Genomic DNA, 19,647 nt, shown 5'->3' on the forward strand with positions numbered 1-19,647 from the left:
AAGTAAAAATGGGGAGAGGAGTGCCTGGAGAGCAGCCATGCAGAAAGGAATCTGGGGGTACTGGTCAACAGCAGGCTCAATATGAGTCAGCAGTGTGTCCTGGCAGCCAAGAGGTCAAACTGCATCCTGGGGTGCATCAAACACAGCATAACCAGCCAGTCAAAAGAGGTGATGATCCCGCTGTATTCAGAGTTGGTGCGGCCTGTATGCAGTTCTGGGCCCCATAGTTTAAGAAGAACGTGAAGGTCCTTGAATGCATCCGGAGGAGGGCAACAGAGCTGGTGAAAGGGCTGGCATGTCCTATGAGGAGTGGCTGAGGGCTCTGGCTTTGTCTAGTTTGGAGAAAAGGATGCTGAGGGGCAACCTCATTGCTCTCTACAGCTTCCTGAGGAGGGGAAGTGGAGAGGGAGATGCTGAGCTCTTCTCCCTGGGATCCAAGGACAGGACATGTGGGAACGGCTCAAAGCTGCATCAGGGAAGGTTCAGACTGGACATGAGGAAGCATTTCTTTACTGAGAGGGTGGTCAAACACTGGCACAGGCTTCCTGGAGAGGTGGTCGATGCCCCAAGCCTGTCAGTGTTTAAGAGGCGTTTGGACAAATGCCCTTAATAACATGCTTTACTTTTGGTCAACCCTGAAGTGGTCAGGCAATTGGACTAGATGAGTGTTGCAGGCCCCTTCCAACTGAACTATTCTATTCTATTCTATTCTATTCTATTCTATAAAGGTCTAGAAAAAAGTGGTTAGTGGTTTGTTAACTAGTTATTAGAAGACAGAATTCCTGTGCTGTCCTGATCCATAAGCATGTACTGTTTGCTGAGTATTGTAGTAAAGCTGGTATTTCTGGTCTCTGTCCATTTTTATTTCACTGGACCAAACCTGAATTATGGTCATTGGATGTGCTTACAAATAAGTAAATACTCTTTGAGGGATACTTATGAAGTCCTATTCAGAAATCCATCTCTAGCTTGTAGAACTCCCTGCAGGCAATGCCTAAAAGTGTTTTTTTCATCTTCTCCCATGCCAGAACATTGAAGATGTCCCATTCCACTGCCTCTGCAAAAACAGCTAGCAGAGGAAAAAATTTCTTTTTTTTACCTTATGTGGTCCAGGGTGTGAAACAATCTTATGTTTTCTCTGAGCATCCAACTTGTTGCTTGTTGTTTGCCTTCGCCAACTGTAACACCTTTAAAACTTGAGGATTCTTCAAGAGATGTATCTCAGTGCTTGAAAATATGATCAGGTTCTGTCATGCTTTAACCCCAGCTGGCAACTAAGCTCCACACAGTCACTCGCTCACTCCCCTCACAGTGGGATGGGGGAGAGAATTGGAAGAGTAAAAGTGAGACAACTCATGGGTTGAGATAAAGACAGTTTAATAAGCAAAGCAAAAGGTGCACACACAAGCAAAGCAAAACAAGAATTCATTCCCTGCTTCCCGTGGGCAGGCAGGTGTTCAGCCATCTCCAGGAAAGCAGGGCTCCATCATGTGTAACATGTGAGAAGACAAACGCCATCATTACGAACGTGCCCCCTTCCTTCTTCTTCCCCAGCTTTATATGGTGAGCATGTCGTCACATGGTCTGGAATATCCCTTTGGTCAGTTGGAGTCAGCTGTACCAGCTGTGTCCCCTCCCAACTCCTTGCCCACCCCCAGCCTATCGCTGGCGGGGCGGTGTGAGGAGCAGAAAAGGCCTTGACTCTGTGTGAGCACTGCTCAGCAATAGCTAAAACAACCCTGTGTTATCAACACTGTTCCCAGCGCAAATCCAAAACAAAAAGGGCCAGCTGGGAAAAGTGATGCTGATCCTTACTGCCTCCTGGAACCCCTTCAAATGAGCTTGCCCCCTGAATACCAACCAGCGCAACTAAGAAAAGGCGAGTGGTGATAGTAGCAGGCACCTGTCTTCTGAGAAGTGCAGAAGCACCCGTTTGCTGACCTGACACAGTCTCTAGGGAGGTGTGCTGCCTGCCAGGGGCGCATATCAGGGATGCCACTGAGAGACTACCAAGCTTTGTGCAGTCCTCTGACTACTGTCCACTGCTGTTGTTTCACATGGACACTGGTGATACAGCCAGGAGCAGCCTGAGGAATATCAAGAAGGATTATAGAGCACTGGGAGGAATGGTCAGGGACTCTGGGGTGCAGGTAGTTTTTTCATCAGTCCTCCCAGTCAAAGGGAAGGGGGTTAATAGGGCCAGTCAGCAAATGGCTACAGGACTGGTGCCACAGCCATGGGTTTGGCTACTTAGACCATGGGACTTGCTTTGAGAAACCTGGTCTACTGGGGGCTGATGGGATCCACCTGTCAGAGAAGGGGAAGAGCATCTTTGGTCATAGGCTTGGCAAGCTCCTGACAGAGGGCTTTAAACTACAGTTGTTGGGGGAGGGGAACCTCAATCCATCCCACTCCTACCAGTATGATGCCAATGCCAGAAACAGATGGCCAGAGCCTGGAGAAGGATCACAGGTCAGCAGGAGAGCACTTGGGGTGCAGCACAAAGGAATTCCAGCCCCTCCAGCCAGTAAGTCAGCTTCATCAGGGCCCCAACTTAAATGTCTCTATGGAAACGCACGTAGCATGGGGAATAAACAGGAAGACTTAGAGACATTCACACACCTGCAGGGCTATGATCTTACTGGCATCATGGAGACATGGTGGGATGGCTCCTCTGACTGGAGTGTTGGAATGGAAGGACACAGGCTCTTCAGGAAGGACAGGCAGGGGAGACAAGGAGGCGGTGTCGTCCTCTATGTCAGTGACCAGCTGGAGTGCATGGAACTCTGCCTGGGGATGGATGAGAAGCTGGCCAAGAGCTTATGGGTCAGGAGGGCAGGGACAGGTGACATTACAATGGAGGTCTTCTACAGGCCACCTGACCAGGATGATGGAACAGATGGGGCCCTCTATAGACAGATAGGAGCAGCTTCACGTTCACAAGCCCTGGTCCTCAAGGGGGACTTCAACCACCCCGATATCTGTTAGAGGGACAACACAGCAGGGCATAAGCAATCCAGGAGGTTCCTGGAATGAGTCGATGATGACTTCGTTCTCCAAGCAATAGAGGAGCCAATAAGGAGAGCTGCAATGCTGAACCTTGATCTCACCATAAAGGACGGGCTGCTGGGGAATGTGAAGCTCAAGGGCAGCCATGTCTGCAGTGACGATGAGATGGTGGAGTTAAGATCCTTAGGGCAGACAGGAGGGTGCACAGTAAGCTCACTTCCCTAAACTTCAAGAGAGCAGACTTTGGCCTCCTGAGGGATCTGCTTGGTAGACTACTGTGGGATAAAGCCCTGGAGGGAAGCGGGCCCCAAGAAAGCTGGCTAATATTCAAGGATCACCTCCTCCAAGGTCAGAAGCGATCCTTGTCTCTAAATTGGAGAGACATGGATCTGATGGATGAACAACTTGTTGGATAAGGAATTCGCTGGATGGTCGCACTCAAAGAGTTGCAGTCAATGGCTCGATGTCCAAGTGAAGACTGGCAGCGAGTAGCATTCCGCAGTGGTTGTTAGTGGGACCAGCGCAATTTAACATCTTTGTTGGTGACATGAACAGCAGGATTGAGTGCACCCTCAACAAGTTTGCTGATGATACCAAGCTGTGTGGAGTGGTCAACATGCTGGAGGGACCATGGAAGGGATGCCATCCAGAGGGACCTGGGCAGGCTTGAGAAGTGGGCCGATGCAAAATTCATGAAGTTCAACAAGGCCAAATGCAAGGTCCTGCACATGGGTCGAGGCAATCCCAAGCACAGATACAGGCTGGGTGGAGAATGGATTAAGGACAGCCCTAAGGAGAAGGACTTGGGGGTGTTGGTTGATGAAAAGCTCAATGTGAGCTGGCAATGTGCGCTCACAGCCCAGAAAGCCAACTACATCCTGGGCTGCATCAAAAGAAGCAATATTTGAGGAAGTCGTGGCAGTCCAGTGAGGTTACTGCCGACTGGAAAAGGAGAAACATAACCCCTATTTTCAAAAAGGGAAAGAAGGAAGACCTGGGGAACTACAGGCCCGTCGGTCTCACCTCTGTGCCCAGCAAGATCATGGAGCAGATCCTCCTGGAAACTCTGCTAAGGCACATGGAAAATAAGGAGGTGATTGGTGACAGCCAACATGGCTTCACTAAGGGCGAATTGTGCCTGACAAATTTGGTGGCCTTCTACAACAGGGTTACAGCATTGGTGGATAATGAATGAGCAACTAACATCATCTTCCTGGACTTGTGCAAAGCATTTGTCACTGTCCTGCACAACATCCTCGTCTCTAAATTGGAGAGACATGGATTTGACAGATGGACCACTTGGTGGATAAGGAACTGGCTGAATGTCCAAGTGGCGACCAGTTACGAGTGGCGTTACTCACAGGTCCATATTGGGACCGGTGCTGTTTAACATCTTTGTCGGCAACATGGACAGCGGGATTGAGTGCACCCTCAGCAAGTTTGCTGATGACACCAAGCTGTGTGGTGGGGTCAACACGCTGGAGGGAAGGGATGCCATCCAGAGGGACATGGACAGGCTTGAGAAGTGGTCCTGTGCAAACCTCATGAGGTTCAACAAGGCCAAGTGCAAGGTGCTGCACTTGGGTTGGAGCAATCCCAAACACAAATACAGGCTGGGCAGAAAATGTATTGAGAGCCGCCCTGCCAAGAAGGACTTAGGGGTGTTGGTGGATGAGGAAGTCAACATGAGCTGGCAATGTGCACTCGCAGCCCAGAAAGCCAACCACATCCTGGGCTGTATCAAAAGAAGTGTGGCAAGCAGGTCAAGTGCATGCTCTTCAGGGAGCTTATGCTCCATGGGAGGAGGCCCATGAAGATGATCAGGGTGCTGGAGCCCCTCTGCTGTGAGGACAGGCTGAGAGAGTTGGTGTTGTTTATCCTGGAGAAGAGAAGGCTCCGGGGAGACCTTATAGCCCCTTCCAGTACTGTACTTCCTGTAGGGGGCCTACAGGAAAGACAGGGAGGGACTCTTGATCATAGCGATAGGACGAGGGGCAACAATTTTAAACTGAAAGAGGGGAGATTTAGATTAGATATTAGGAAGAAATTCTTTACTCTGAGGGTGGTGAGACACTGGCCAAGGTTGCCCAGAGAAGTTGTGGATGCCCCATCCCTGGAGGTGTTCAAGGCCGGGTTGGATGGGGCTTTGAGCAACCTGGTCTGGTGGGAGGTGTCCCTGCCCAGGGCAGGGGGGTTGGAACTAGATGATCTTTAAGGTCCCTTCCAACCTAAACCATTCTATGATTCTGTGATATCCCTTTCTTGTGCTGATTCAGCTTGTGGTCCAAGACATTCAAATTATTCAGCTCTATCCTACTCTATATCATCTTTATGAATACTGTTCCTGTAGCTTGATCTAACAGTTGTCTGTGCAAAGAAGGTTGTGGTATTTTGCATGATACTGTGTAGGCATATTTTGCACTGACATTTTATGTCTGAATTACTTCTTTAAAGTTTACATAATTTGATGGTCTCTTTGTTAAGAGCAAATAGAACAGAAATTGGCTACATTTAACCTAATTTCTTGTAAAAAAAAAAGAGTCAGATGAAGGTATCCGTGGAACTGGGAGAATTTATAAAATATATCATACTTTTTCATGTTTGTTTGTGTTCTAATCTGGAACCACCAAATATTGTTTTGTAGTTCATACTGGAACAGAAGAATAGGTTATCATACTATGGCATAAACCTTTTTGTTTTATGTGCCTTTATTTCATTAGCTGGTTTTGGTACAAACTTGTTATCAAACACTGTCAAAATTAATGGAGTTATTCTAGATTTTCACTTTTGTGGTCCATGAATTTAAAATCAAAATAATGACAAGAGCATTTTTAACCTTAACACTTTTTTCTGGCTTTTTCTTTAGCCCTGAGTTTATATTTTTATTTATAAAACTATATATATATAGCATTATACATATTTATTGCATAATATGATATAATATGTATTTTCATATATATGTATTTTTATATATATTTGTCGTGGTTTAACCCCAGCTGACAACTAAGCACCACACAGCTGCTCACTCATTCCCCTCACAGTGGGATGGGGGAGAGAATCAGAAGGGCAACAGTGAGTCAACTCGTGGGTTGACATAAGGACAGTTTAATAGGTAAACCAAAAGCCGCGCATGCAAGCAAAGCAAAACAAGGAATCATTCACTACTTCCCATCGGCTGGCAGGTGTTCAGACATGCCCAGGAAAGCAGGGCTCCATTACACATAACAGAAAAACGCCATCACTCTGAATGTCCCCCCTTCCTTCTTCTTCCCCCAGCTTTATATGCCGAGCATGACGTCATATGGTCTGGAATATCCCTTTGGTCAGTTGGAGTCAGCTGTTCCGGCTGTGTCCCTTCCCAACTTCTTGTGCACTCCCAGCCCAGTCACTGGCCGGGTGGTGTGAGGAGCAGAAAAGAAAAGGCCTTGACTTTGCGTAAGCGCTGCTCAGCAGTAACTAAAACATCCCTGTGTTATCAGCACTGTTTTCAGCACAAATCCAAAACATAGCCACATACTAGCTACCATGAAGGAATTTACCTCTATCCCAGCCCAAACCAGCACAATAGAGCATATATAAATATATGCACCTCACAATCTCACAAATAGAAATCTTGCAACTGTTTATATTTTTGATGCAATAAATTATTTCTTAGCGTTCTGGAAAACTGTCCTGCAGTCTGGGAGTCAGGAGCCAGCCTGCAGAAAGAACTGTAGTAATGATGGTGTCATGTAATACATCCTGTGTGAGGAGGGGGTGAAGAAGGCAGCTGCCCTGGGAGGATGCTGGCCTCCTCTTGGCTGCATTTATTCTCTGCCTGTTAAGAGGATGGGCTGTTTCTCTTAGATGTTTGGCTGGCTCTTCTGGATGGGCAGGGGCAGCAGGGAGACTCATGAGCCAATGGCAGAGATAGTGGCAGCTCTGGCAGCATTAGCTTCATAGTTCTGATCCCCTCTAAATATAAAAGCTTGTACTGTCCTCCTATAAAGGGTGGAGAAGGGAAGGGGGAACCCTGGGGTGCTTTCCTCCTTTGGGCAATGAGGAAGGGACCTTTCCTCATAAGCTGATCCTTTGTATTTAAAAAAAATACAGTAGTAAACTAATTGTGCTAACAGGTTCCTTTAGCTTCTAGGATGGGTACTCAACAGTGCAGAAGCAAATGAAAAAGGTTTTATTGATAGATCAGGAAATACTATGTTCTGACATTAATTGTCATTAAAAATGAATTTACATGCATCTTCTTGTGTTTTTGTTTCACATCCCTAGATTGGTGAATTATTGAGCACCACACACCCTGCCAACAAAGCCAGCTTAACTCTTTTCTGCCCTGAGGAAGGAGACTGGAAAAATTCCAACCTTGACAAACACAACCTTCAAGACTTTATTAACATTAAACTCAACTCAGCTTCCATATTGCCCAAAATGGAAGGACTCTCTGAATTCACAGAGTATCTGTCAGAATCAGTGGAAGTGCCATCACCCTTCGACATTTTGGAACCTCCAACTTCAGGAGGTTTCTTGAAACTCTCCAAACCCTGCTGTTATATTTTCCCAGGTGGAAGAGGGGACTCTGCATTATTTGCAGTGAATGGATTCAACATGCTTATCAATGGAGGATCCGAAAGAAAATCTTGCTTTTGGAAACTTATCCGGCACTTGGACAGGGTAGATTCCATTCTACTCACTCACATCGGAGACGATAACCTGCCAGGAATCAATAGCATGCTTCAGCGAAAAATAGCTGAACTAGAAGAGGAACAGTCTCAAGGGTCTACTACCAACAGTGACTGGATGAAAAATCTGATCTCACCTGATTTAGGAGTTGTATTCCTTAATGTACCTGAGAACCTGAAGAACCTGGATCCTAGCTTTAGGGTAAAAAGGAGTGTAGAAGAAGCTTGTTTTACTCTCCAGTATTTAAATAAACTGTCTATGAAACCAGAACCTCTTTTCAGAAATGTGGGAAATACCATTGACCCCATCATTTTATTTCAGAAAATGGGAGTTGGCAAACTTGAGATGTATGTGCTCAATCCTGTCAAAAATAGCAAAGAGATGCAATATTTTATGCAACAGTGGAGCGGTACTAGCAAAGATAAAGCTGAATTCCTGTTGCCAAATGGCCAGGAACTAGAAATTCCATTATCCTATTTCATGTCTGTCTCATCCCTGATTGTGTGGCATCCAGCTAATCCTGCAGAAAAAATAATCCGAGTTCTGTTTCCTGGAAACAGCACCCAATATAATATTCTAGAAGGACTAGAAAAAGTCAAACACTTAGACTTCCTTAAACAACCAATGGTTACACAAAAAGACCTGACTGGCAACATTGCTAGTCCAGCTGTGAAACAAGCAAAGTTGAAACAGCGAACAGACAGCAAGGAGAGTCTGAAGACTGCTGCAAAGACACCAAGCAAGCCTGTCAGAAAGGAATCTAAAGAAGAAACGCCAGAGCCTGCAAAGCCTAGTCCAGCACTGGAAAAGCTTCAGAAACTGGAAAGCAGAGAAAAAGTTCCAGTTAAAAAAGAGAAACCAGCAAAAGTGGAGACCAAACCTATAGTGGCAGAAAAAGATGTAAAAAGTAAAGAGCAATTAGTAAAATCTGAAACTACTGAAAAAGAAGCTACAGATGTAAAACCAAAAGTGGCAAAGGAGAAGCCAATGAAAAAGGAAGTCAAAGCAAAACCTGAAGAAAAGAAAGAGGAAAAAGAAAAAACAAAGAAAGAGGTTTCTAAAAAAGAGGAGAAAACACTCATCAAAAAAGAGGAAAAAACAAAAAAAGAAGAGATCAAACAAGAAGTTAAAAAAGAGGTGAAAAAGGAAGAGAATAAGGAAACTAAGAAGGAAGTAAAGAAAGAAGCTCCACCAAAGGAAGTTAAAAAAGAAGGTAAAAAAGAAGAGAAGAAGGAAATTAAGAAAGAAGAAAAAGAAGCCAAAAAGGACATCAAAAAGTTTCCTAAAGAAACAAAGAAGACAGCTGCTCCTTTGACTGAAGTCAAAAAGCCAGCAGCAAAGTCTAAACCACAAAAGAAGGAGGAACCTGCTAAAAAAGAAGCAGAACCTGCTGGAAAACCAAAGGATAAAGGAAAGATTAAGACTGTGAAGAAGGAGATCAAAGTCAGTGGAGCACAAGCTGCCCTTGCATCAGTTGGAGCCACTCCCATAACTGTAGCAGCTGCAGAAATTACAGCTAGTGGAAAAGAATTTGAAGTGGAGAGATCCCTTATGTCTTCACCAGAGGATTTAACAAAGGATTTTGAGGAATTAAAAGCTGAAGAAGTAGAAACAATAAAAGAAACAAAACCTCAAGTTGCACTTAAAGAGGATGAACTGAAACTCACTGGCACAGAGCAAAAAGAGGCCTTTGAAGTCCAAAAAGAAAAGTTAGATAATGAAGGACCTGCCGAGTCCTCTGATGAAGGCATAACTACCACAGAGGCTGAGGGTGAGTGTGAACAAACACCTGAAGAATTGGAACCTGTGGAAAAGCACAGGGTTGATGACAAAGAAAAGTTTGAAGATGAGGGAACTGGCTTGGAAGAATCATATGAAGCAGGAGATTATGAGGGAAAGGCAGAGACAGAAGCTGAAGAACGAGGTGAAGATGAGGAAGTAAAGACGCCACTGGACACCACAAAACCATATATGGAGGAAGCAATAAAAATGGAAGAGAGTTCAGAAGAAATAATTGCTGAAGTACGTGCTAACATTAAAGCCGAAAAATATATTGAAAATGCAGATGATGAGGCATCAGATGAACCAGCTGAGCAAGACAGGGAAGAAGCAGTAGAAAAGGCAGAAACTGAAGAGACTGAAGAAGAGGAGGAAGACAAAGCAGAAGACATCAGAGATGAAGAGGAAACTGAAAAAATAGAAGCTGAAGAAGATTATGTGATGGCTGTTGTAGACAAAGCTGCAGAAGCTGGTGAAGTTGAAGATAAATATGACCTACTCATAATTACACCAACAAAATGCTCAGAGCCTCAGTCTCCAGCAGTTGAACTGGCCTCTTCTATCCATGATGAAACATTACCTGGTGGTTCAGAAAGTGAAGCCACTGTTTCTGATGAAGAAGATAGAGAAGATCAACCTGAGGAATTCACTGCTACTTCAGGTTATACCCAGTCTACCATCGAAATATCCAGTGAACCAACTCCAATGGATGAAATGTCTACACCCCGGGATGTCATGAGTGATGAAACTAACAATGAAGAAAGCAAGTCACCTTCTCAAGAGTATATGAACATTACCAAGTATGAGACATCACTGTACTCTCAAGAATTTGCTAGACCTAAACTTTCTCCGCTTCCAGATGCTTTTAATGGATTATCAGAAGGATCCAAAACAGACGCCACAGAAGGTAAAGACTATAATGCCTCAGCTCCTACCATCTCACCACCTTCTTCATTAGAGGAAGACAAATTCTGCAAATCTGCATTCAAAGATGTATATTGGCAAAAAGGAAGTGAAATCCAAGGCACTGCCAAATTAGAAATCAAAGAACCCTATCCAGAAGATGATGGAAAACATAGTCCAGCTGAGAGTTTGTCCCCTCCATCACCCGTTGCCAAAACACCACTGAGTGAACGTAGTGTGAATTTTTCGCTCACTCCCAATGAGATCAAGGTCTCAGCTGAGCCTGTCATCATTGCTACATTGCCTGATGTACATCAAGAAGTTGCTGAAGAGCACTGTGCAAGCCCTGAAGATAAAACATTAGAAGTAGCATCTCCCTCACAGTCTGCTGCTGGTAGTGCTGGCCACACACCTTATTATCAGTCTCCCACTGATGAAAAGTCCAGTCAGCTTCCCTCTGAAACCAGTGAAAAGTCAACAGATGCTCCTGTTAGCTTTGAATTCAGTGAAGTCAAAGATGAGTCTGCAAAACCCAGAATAAGCCCTATGGATGAGCCTGTGCCAGATTCAGAATCTCCTATTGAAAAGGTTCTCTCGCCTCTACGGAGTCCACCACTGATAGGTTCAGAGACCACTTATGATACATTTTTGAATGCTGATGTAAAGTCTCCCACCAGAGATTATGGAAGTTCTTCTGAGGGGAAACCTAAAAAAGAAAAATCACCTGTTCAGATGAGCCCAGTTTCTGAAGCCAGCTCTGTGGGCCTTTTCCAAGAAAAACAAGATGAGAAAAGCATGGAGTTTATGGTAATTAAGGAAGGCTTTAGTCTGGAAAGGAGAATGGAGGATACAGAACCCAGCAGCTCCCAGTCTTCATTGGTCTTGGATGAGCGGAAGTTAGCAGGTGATCTCTCACCTATTCAAACAGATATTGGACAGTTTGGTTCCTTAAAAGAAGACACCAAAATGTCAATTTCTGAAGGCACTGTTTCTGACAAGTCTGCAACTCCAGTTGATGAGGTTGTAGCAGAAGATACCTATTCCCATATAGAAGGAGTAGCATCTGTCTCTACAGCATCTGTTGCTACTAGTTCATTTCCAGAACCAACTACCGATGATGTATCTCCTTCTTTGCATGCTGAGGTTGGATCCCCCCACTCTACTGAAGTTGATGATTCCCTTTCAGTGTCAGTTGTACAAACACCAACAACGTTTCAGGAAACAGACATATCTCCATCTAAGGAAGAGTGCCCAAGGCCCATGTCAATTTCTCCACCAGATTTCTCACCTAAAACTGCAAAATCAAGAACCCCAGTGCACGATCACAGATTTCCTGTGCAGTCAACTATGTCAGTAGAATTTGGTCAAGAGTCCCCTGAGAAGTCTTTAGCAATGGACTTTAGTAGGCAATCTCCAGACTATCCTACTGTAGGTACTACTATACACCATATATCTGAAAATGGACCAACAGAAGTAGATTATAGCCCTTCAGATATACAGGAGCCTATTTTTGCACGGAAGATTTCCCCTGTGGAGCAGTCATCTTACTCTCAGGAGAAGGATATTTCAGAAATTATTTCAGTTTCTCAAATTGAAGCTTCATCCTCAACTTCATCAGCTCATACACCTACCCAGTTAACTTCGCCATTGCCAGAAGAAACTTTTTCAGGTGCTGTTCCACCCAGAGATATGTCACTACATTCTTCTTTTACCTCAGAAAAGGTGCAGAGCCTAGGAGAAAAGCTGTCACCAAAGTCTGACCTATCTCCATTAACTCCAGGGGAATCTTCTCCTCTGTACTCTCCTAGTTTTCTAGATTCACTTCCTGCAGTCACAGAAGCGGTGTCAGCTAGTCACACATCTTCATTGTCGCTGCAAGTGTCCTCTGTCAAAGTATTTGGTTACCAGGAACCCCTAACAAAGCATAGTCCAGAACCTTTAATCAGCCCAGAAAAAGAAGATTCAGAGAAAAGCAGCAGGTCACCAGAAGAACTTAGTTATTCTTACAAGGCCACAGAGAAAACTACTAGGTCACCAGAGGATATTAGCTGCTCCTATGAGGCAGTTGCAAAATCTAGATCACCTCAGGCAACAGATTATTCCTATGAGATAACAGGGAAAGATACTAGGTCACCTGAGGCCACAGATTATTCTTATGAGATGACAGGGAAAACCACAAGGTCATCAGGAGTCACAGATTATTCCTATGAGATAATTGGAAAAAACACCAAATCACTTGAGGTCACAGATTACTCTTATGAGACAACAGGGAAAGCCACCAGCTCACCTGAAGCCACAGATTACTCATTTGAGACAACTGGGAAAACCACCAGGTCATCCGAAGCTATTAGCTATTCCTATGAAGCAAGTGCACATTTTACTCCAAGAAAATCATTAGCAGAATCCCGTCGAGATGTTGACTTATGCCTTGTGTCCTCCTGTGAATATAAACATCCTAAAACTGAACTTTCACCGGGTTTGCAGGGGAAGAACAGTATAAAGAACAAGAAAAGCCATTAACTCCATCTGGGGGAACTCAGCCACCTTCTGGGGGAAAGCAGCAAGGGCGGCAGTGTGACGAAACCCCTCCCACATCCATGAGTGAGTCTGCCCCATCTCAGACTGATTCGGATGTTCCCCCTGAGACTGAGGAATGCCCTTCCATCACTGCAGATGCTAACATTGACTCAGAAGATGAGTCAGAAACCATTCCTACAGATAAAACAATTGCATACAAACAAATTGACCCACCACCTGTCCCGATGCAGGATCATAGCCCTTCCCCTAGGCACCCTGATGTCTCCATGGTTGATCCAGAGACTTTGCCCACCAGTCAGAATTTGGGTAAACCTTTGAAGAAGGACCTCAAAGAAAAGACAAAGACAAAAAAGCAGAGTATTAAGACCAAGTCTTCTTCTCCTGTTAAAAAAAGTGATGGTAAATCAAAACAAGTGGCTTCACCAAAACCAGCTGTAAAAGAATCTTTAGACAAAATTTCTAAAACAGCTTCTCCAAAAAAGAAGGAGTCTGTGGAGAAAGCAACCAAAAATATCTCTAATCCAGATGTAAAGTCTCGAGTGGAAGAAAAAGATAAGGACACCAAGAATGCAGCAAATACAACAACGTCCAAGTCAGCAAAGACTGCAACCATAGGTAAAGATAGATAGGAGTTCCCTAATGTTAAGATTTTCTTAAATGTTGCAGTGAAGTTAGGTTGCCTTTATATCAGCTGAGAATGTGGATTTTAGCAAACCCCCAAAGAAAGTCCATGTTTTAAATATAAATCTGGCGTGTTAAGGCCGCATTTAAATGAATGAAATTCACTGAATTAACTTTTGCAATCTTAGAAACTTGATGTGTCAGTTTGCTCAGATGTAAAAAATAATTAGAGAGAGTACATCAAATATAAAGAACTTAATACTAGCTATCTGAATTGTTAACCAACTAATAGAATTAAAAGTACCGCTTTTGTAGGTGAAGTGAAATCAATAGCAAAGTGAACCACTTCATTCATTATAAGAATCATGTAGGGACAATGCTCTTAACATGAAATAATGCAATTTAATAGTGAAAGGCAAATGTATTATCAGACATTGGATGCTTTTATTGCTGGATTAATTTTTAAAAGAGTATTTTTAAAAAATTATAACAGTAGTAAGAGCGCTTTCAGTGCACTGAGCATGTATATCACATAATCCAGTTAAAGTCTTATGCCACCAGTGATGACTAAACATACAGAAAATGTCATTTTGAATGACTGTTGTGTATTCTAATTAGTAATAAAATATGAATTAGATTACTGAAGGAGGCATTGTGCTAATATGTTGTTTCTGGCAGATCTTGTTAGAGAGTGTTTTGGGGATACTTTGATTTTGCTGTTGTCAGGACTGATGTTCTATTGAAAGCTTTTTACAAGGAGCAGGTCTAGGATTCAGTACAAGCAACCCAAAATTTGGCTATCTATCTGCAGCGTCCCCATTTTAAGTGATCTGCTGTTCCTTTCTTACACCATCGTTTGCATGTCTCTGTTAGTAGATGTTTTTCAAAGCAGCAATACAGTTCCCCATGCTGTACATTTCTCCAGCACTTTAGCTTTCTATTAGATTCTTCTTCCTTGAAGCATACTTCTCAGGTATATGCTAGAGCTGAAGACAAGGCTCTATTTGATAATGACATTTTAAGTGTAAAATGTAATGTCTAATATTTTATCCAATGTGGGTATCCACAATTCAGAAAGATGTTATCAGAGATTTTTATGATGAAAGATAATAAAAGATTTTGTAACATACCCAATAGTTAAAAAATCTCTAATTCAGGAAATCTTATCATATTATGATGCTTATTGGGCATATTGCCCTATGATGAATGGCAGGTCACAATAGACAATTGTATTGGACTTTTCTGGTTTTACAATATGTGTTCCTAAATAGAGTGTATTGCTCAGATAATTTAGTTTACCAAACTTCATCCTATGTAACATCATGCAAAGACCAATAAAACATAAATGGTGATCACCTGGATACAATTGCTGGTTGAATACTGATTGTCAGTTCACAACGTGATCCAGTGTGTAGCAAAAGCAGCTTTTTTGTAGTAGTAGTATTTTTAATGTGTTTAAACTTTGAACTTTCTTTTGACTGAACCTCTTCTTAGAACAGATACTACACTATGTATAGCAGCAAAAACATGCTTCCCTCTACTTTTTGTGGTAAGTGGCTAGTTTGTGTATGCAAATAAGGATCCAGCAGGCAAACAAACACTTGTTCTCAGTTTCCTGAAGTAATTGCTTTAGGAAGTTTCTCTGTTCTCCGAAGTTCCTCTTTGCCCCTTTTTCTGCTCATGTGTAGTAGCTTCCTGATGCACCGGCAAGACAGTCTGAGCATATCAACAGCTACTATGTCTTGATATGTGCTGATACCCCACATCTCAGGACCACTTCTGCATGGCTCCCTGTGTAACCCTAGCTTTTATAATCATGCATACCTGAGACTTTCAAAAAGCTGTACTTCTTAACTTGGAAAATAATACTGCCATTTATCAAATGGTAATTCGGTAATCACAGCCCTGCGTAATAATTGTTGGATAACAGTAGTATATTACTGGGAAAGGTTCAGTCAAATGTTGGTTATGTGGTAGTGAGTTTTTATTGTATTATATAGTTAGTTACTTTTATTTCATTTTTTTCCTCCCAGTACAATCGTAATTGGCATACAACAAAGCTGGAATGCGGCATTAGATGTAGGAATGTAATGCCATAATTGTTTCAGGGGACACTGAAGTACAACTGTAGCTATGTAATGCTTAACCAAGAGTAGCAATTTTAAGAATATAATCTCAGTGGTTATAATGGTAATTAATAAATGCATGTTTTTAACCAGCTTGTGATATATTCTTTTGTTGCTTTATTTCCAAAGGAACTGGGAATAGTAAGTCAGCAAAATCTACAGCAGTGCCTCCAGGACCTCCGGTGTATTTGGATCTGGTGTACATTCCCAACCACAGCAATAGCAAGAATGTCGATGTTGAGTTTTTCAAGAGAGTGCGGTCATCCTACTATGTGGTGAGCGGGAACAATTCTGCAGCCGAGGAGCCAAGCAGGGCTGTTCTGGACTCCCTGCTGGAGGGCAAGACCCAGTGGGAGAGTAACATGCAGGTAGGCTCTTCACTTGTATTTCTACCTGGAAATTTAATTTTCTCTGGGAAGCATCTACAGGAAGCCAGAGTGCCTCTGGAGTGGGCGGCGGCTCCTGGGGACAGGCATTCCCAGCCTGGGCACCTTGTTTCGCCAGTGATATGAGAGGACACCGAAGTGAAGCACAGAGCTGTACCATACTCAGCTGCTCCCCCATTTCTGGCCCTTCTGACCTGTCTCTGGAGAATAAAACAGTTGGGAACCAGTTTACAGGGCCATTTGGCTATTTCATCTTGTTGCTATACCATATATGATCAAAGTTTGGAAACTTTGCAGTTTGTAAGTAGGAAAGAAAAGTGAATGTTTCACGGTTTATATGGTAACCACGTACACTTGGAAACTTCATGTGCCTTTCGAACATGATAAATAAGTAAACAAAATATTTGGCCATAATCTGAAGAGCTATCAGCGCAGACTACAGACTACTACTTCACTGGACAGTGACATCTCAGCACCTTAGAGAACTGAAGTTTTATTTTGATAAACTGCTTCTTTACGGTCATTTTATCTTATCTACATATTTATTTATTTCCTTTTATCCATCCATTTTTAAAAATATTTATTGCATAAAGATCCACTATTTCCAAAAAGGAATCATACTTGTTGGCCAGTACTTCTTACAAAGACATTTTTCTTTGGTCTTTCTGTTGTCCATTCCTCAGGAGTTCTCCTGTTTTGTGTTGCAGGTGACCTTAATCCCAACCCATGACTCAGAAGTGATGAGGGAATGGTACCAAGAGACCCATGAGAAACAGCAGGACCTCAACATCATGGTTTTGGCAAGCAGCAGCACTGTTGTTATGCAAGATGAATCTTTTCCTGCATGCAAGATTGAACTGTAAGAACAAGACCATGCACCACAAGATTTAACTTTATTTCCAGTCTTCAGTTTGAAAACACCTTTTCTAAAAATTCAACCCATCTATTTCAACTGCTGAACTGTATACCTGCAAAATGCTATACTGTATCATGGTGATGCAAGTCATTAATATTTTTCAGTCTTTGCTGATTACTAAGGGAAATAACAGCATTCCCATAGTAAAGTTCAAATCACTGCAAAAATACAGATCCAGTTTCATCTCTGATGAATGTTTGGAAACCATGTACTAGCAATCCCAACTGACTTCTGCCAGGTAGAGGCATTTGCTCTCTAAAGAAACACAAAGAGAGAGAGAGAGAGACGGGTAGGAGGAGGAAGTAATAAATAATTAGGTCTCCAGTAGTCTCATGACAATAGCTGTATCGCTTACTGCAGTTTGTTTATGCACTCACATGAAAAGGTTTTAAATTTGTATCAATCTGAGCTATCACAATGGAGGTCCTTACTTTACAGAATTAAGTTAGCTGGAAAATAAGAAGGAGCAGAATGTGTCTAGGAAGGGACGTACCACCTAAACGCTCATTAGCAGTTTTCCACTTTAATTTGAACTCTGCATACTGACATACCATAATAATCGAAGGCCAAATATGCATGTAGTCTGAACCCCGTTCAGAATTCTAAAACCTTTCTTTAAACATGCAGAATTGTTGGTCTAAGACACGCTCCCAGTAAAAATCCACTCACTCCAGTCAGAACTGACCAGTCCACACGCTTAAACATCCATGTCCACTGTCAATTAACTGAAGCAAAATACCAAAGCAGTTGGGAGTACATACAGTAGACAATTGCCTTAGAAAGTGACTTGAATGTACAAAGAAACTTGATGCATTTATTTTTTAATGTCGAGACAGCATATTTATAAAACATCTCTGTAGGATCATAGTTACACCAGTAAAGAAGTGTGTGTGCATGTGTGGTACTAGAAACCTATCTGGTCATACGGCTTGGTGCTATGAATTACGTGTGTTAGTTCTGTGAACAATTCATTGATGCACCAGGACAGCTCAACAAGGCATGATGAGCATTTTTTTGAAAGTGTCTTTTGTACTGTGGAAGCAAGATTGAAGTGGTGTCCAGTATCAGAGTTGCAAAACTTAGTGAAACATTCAGGATGATGAAAAAGGTTACCTGTGAGTCTGTACTGTATTCAACCATCCTTTGTCTTACCTTATTTTATTTGTTTAATTTAAGAGTAAATATGGGAACACATGTACAGAAACCTTTTTTTTTAGTGCTGTGTGAACTTTTAATAGATTTTTAACAAAAGTTTTCATTTACAGGAAAATGCAAAGAAAATTTTTTCAGTTGAAGGCAATTTTTTTAGCAGTTTTGTAAGATTAATAATGCTTAAGGTTCTAGTGAGAATGGATATTGAGGTAAGATTTATTGAAAATAGTCAACTGCCAATACCTTTTTGGGTGCGGGGGGGAGGGGCATCCTGGTGGTAAAATTAACCTATGAATGATGACAGAAAATGGGATTTGAAATGTTGATTGCCTAATATTTACAAGGGTGTAACCTACATTCTCAATCCTCACAAGATCTTGAAAAAATATAGAATAAGCAATAACCCAAAATAAGACCATTTCCTTTCCCTTCCCTTCCCTTCCCTTCCCTTCCCTTCCCTTCCCTTCCCTTCCCTTCCCTTCCCTTCCCTTGCCTTTCCCTTCCCTCTCTTCCTTTCCTTCTCTAGACTGCTTGCAGCAGAACAGCATGTATAACAGTTCCATCATTTAAGACAGTTTGGATATTTTAGTCTCAGAAGTTTTATCCCAATTAAAAAAATCTTGTTACATTGTAGAAGGTTTGCAAATCTGAATTTATAGAAGATGTAAAGGCCTCCAAAATGAAGATATGTGATGGTCTGTATGATTCACCATTATGGCTGGTATTAAGTTTCACAATGTAGTGAACTGTGACCTCATTTTATTTGCTTTACTTATAATTTATTTCAATTTTATATTTTTAGGATATTTTCATTTAATAGGTATATGTTTGCACTCCTAATTTTTATGAAAGTTTTTTTTATACTGATTTAGGGCCCTTTAAATGTGGAGTCCTGAGGTCTATTTAATGCTGTGAATTACTGTTTGTCAATTGTTGGGGTTTTTTATTTATTTTTAATGTCTTCTTTTTTTAGGTATCCCTAGCAATAGTTTGATTTATTGCTATATGTTTTAAGTCATTAAGAATAACTCAGAATGACTAGCAGAAAAGGCAGATGGAAATGTATTGTGAAAACAAGCATGTTTGCTGGACTCATAATCATTCATTTAAAATTGCTTTTGTAATACATAGTCTTCAAAGTTATAGGCAAAATGTTTGGCAGAATAGTACTATTTCTACAATTCTGCTTTGTCTACTGTCTTATACAGGTCAGATTTCAAATTTTTTGAGTGGGTGGGAACAGATTTTCTGATTTTCTGACAATATCTGAAATGGTTTCTACCTCTGCTTTGGTAGAAAATCTAAGTACACCAGTGGTCCTGAGACTAATCTCACTTATGCCACTTTCTCTTGTGAATCAGGAGCAATTTCACTACAATCAGGGAAGTTAGAGTCATTTGGTCCTACTGTAAACGAAACTAGAATCAAGCCTTAAATCTCCCCAGGTAAGTTTGTGATGGCTCAAGCATTTGTTTTACTTCAAAAATAATAATACAGTAAAAAAAAAAAAATAATTGTCAGTTACAGCCGATCTTAAAATGTT

General features: G+C 42.0%; 1 protein-coding gene across 1 annotated transcript in view; it reads left to right on the forward strand.

Moving 5' to 3' along the window:
• The window catches only part of LOC104286495 (microtubule-associated protein 1B-like), a 22,964-nt gene extending 5,549 nt beyond the window's left edge, over window positions 1-17,415 (forward strand). Inside the window, 4 exon segments of the mRNA XM_009885091.1 lie at window positions 7,276-12,844; window positions 12,847-13,518; window positions 15,780-16,018; window positions 16,744-17,415. Of these exon segments, the coding sequence (XP_009883393.1) occupies window positions 7,276-12,844; window positions 12,847-13,518; window positions 15,780-16,018; window positions 16,744-16,899 (6,636 nt within the window). The 3' untranslated portion in view covers window positions 16,900-17,415.
• The last annotated feature ends 2,232 nt before the right edge of the window (window positions 17,416-19,647 follow it).

The sequence above is a fragment of the Charadrius vociferus genome, unplaced genomic scaffold (genome assembly GCF_000708025.1).
Source record: "Charadrius vociferus isolate BGI_N301 unplaced genomic scaffold, ASM70802v2 scaffold295, whole genome shotgun sequence".
Classification (NCBI taxonomy): domain Eukaryota; kingdom Metazoa; phylum Chordata; class Aves; order Charadriiformes; family Charadriidae; genus Charadrius; species Charadrius vociferus.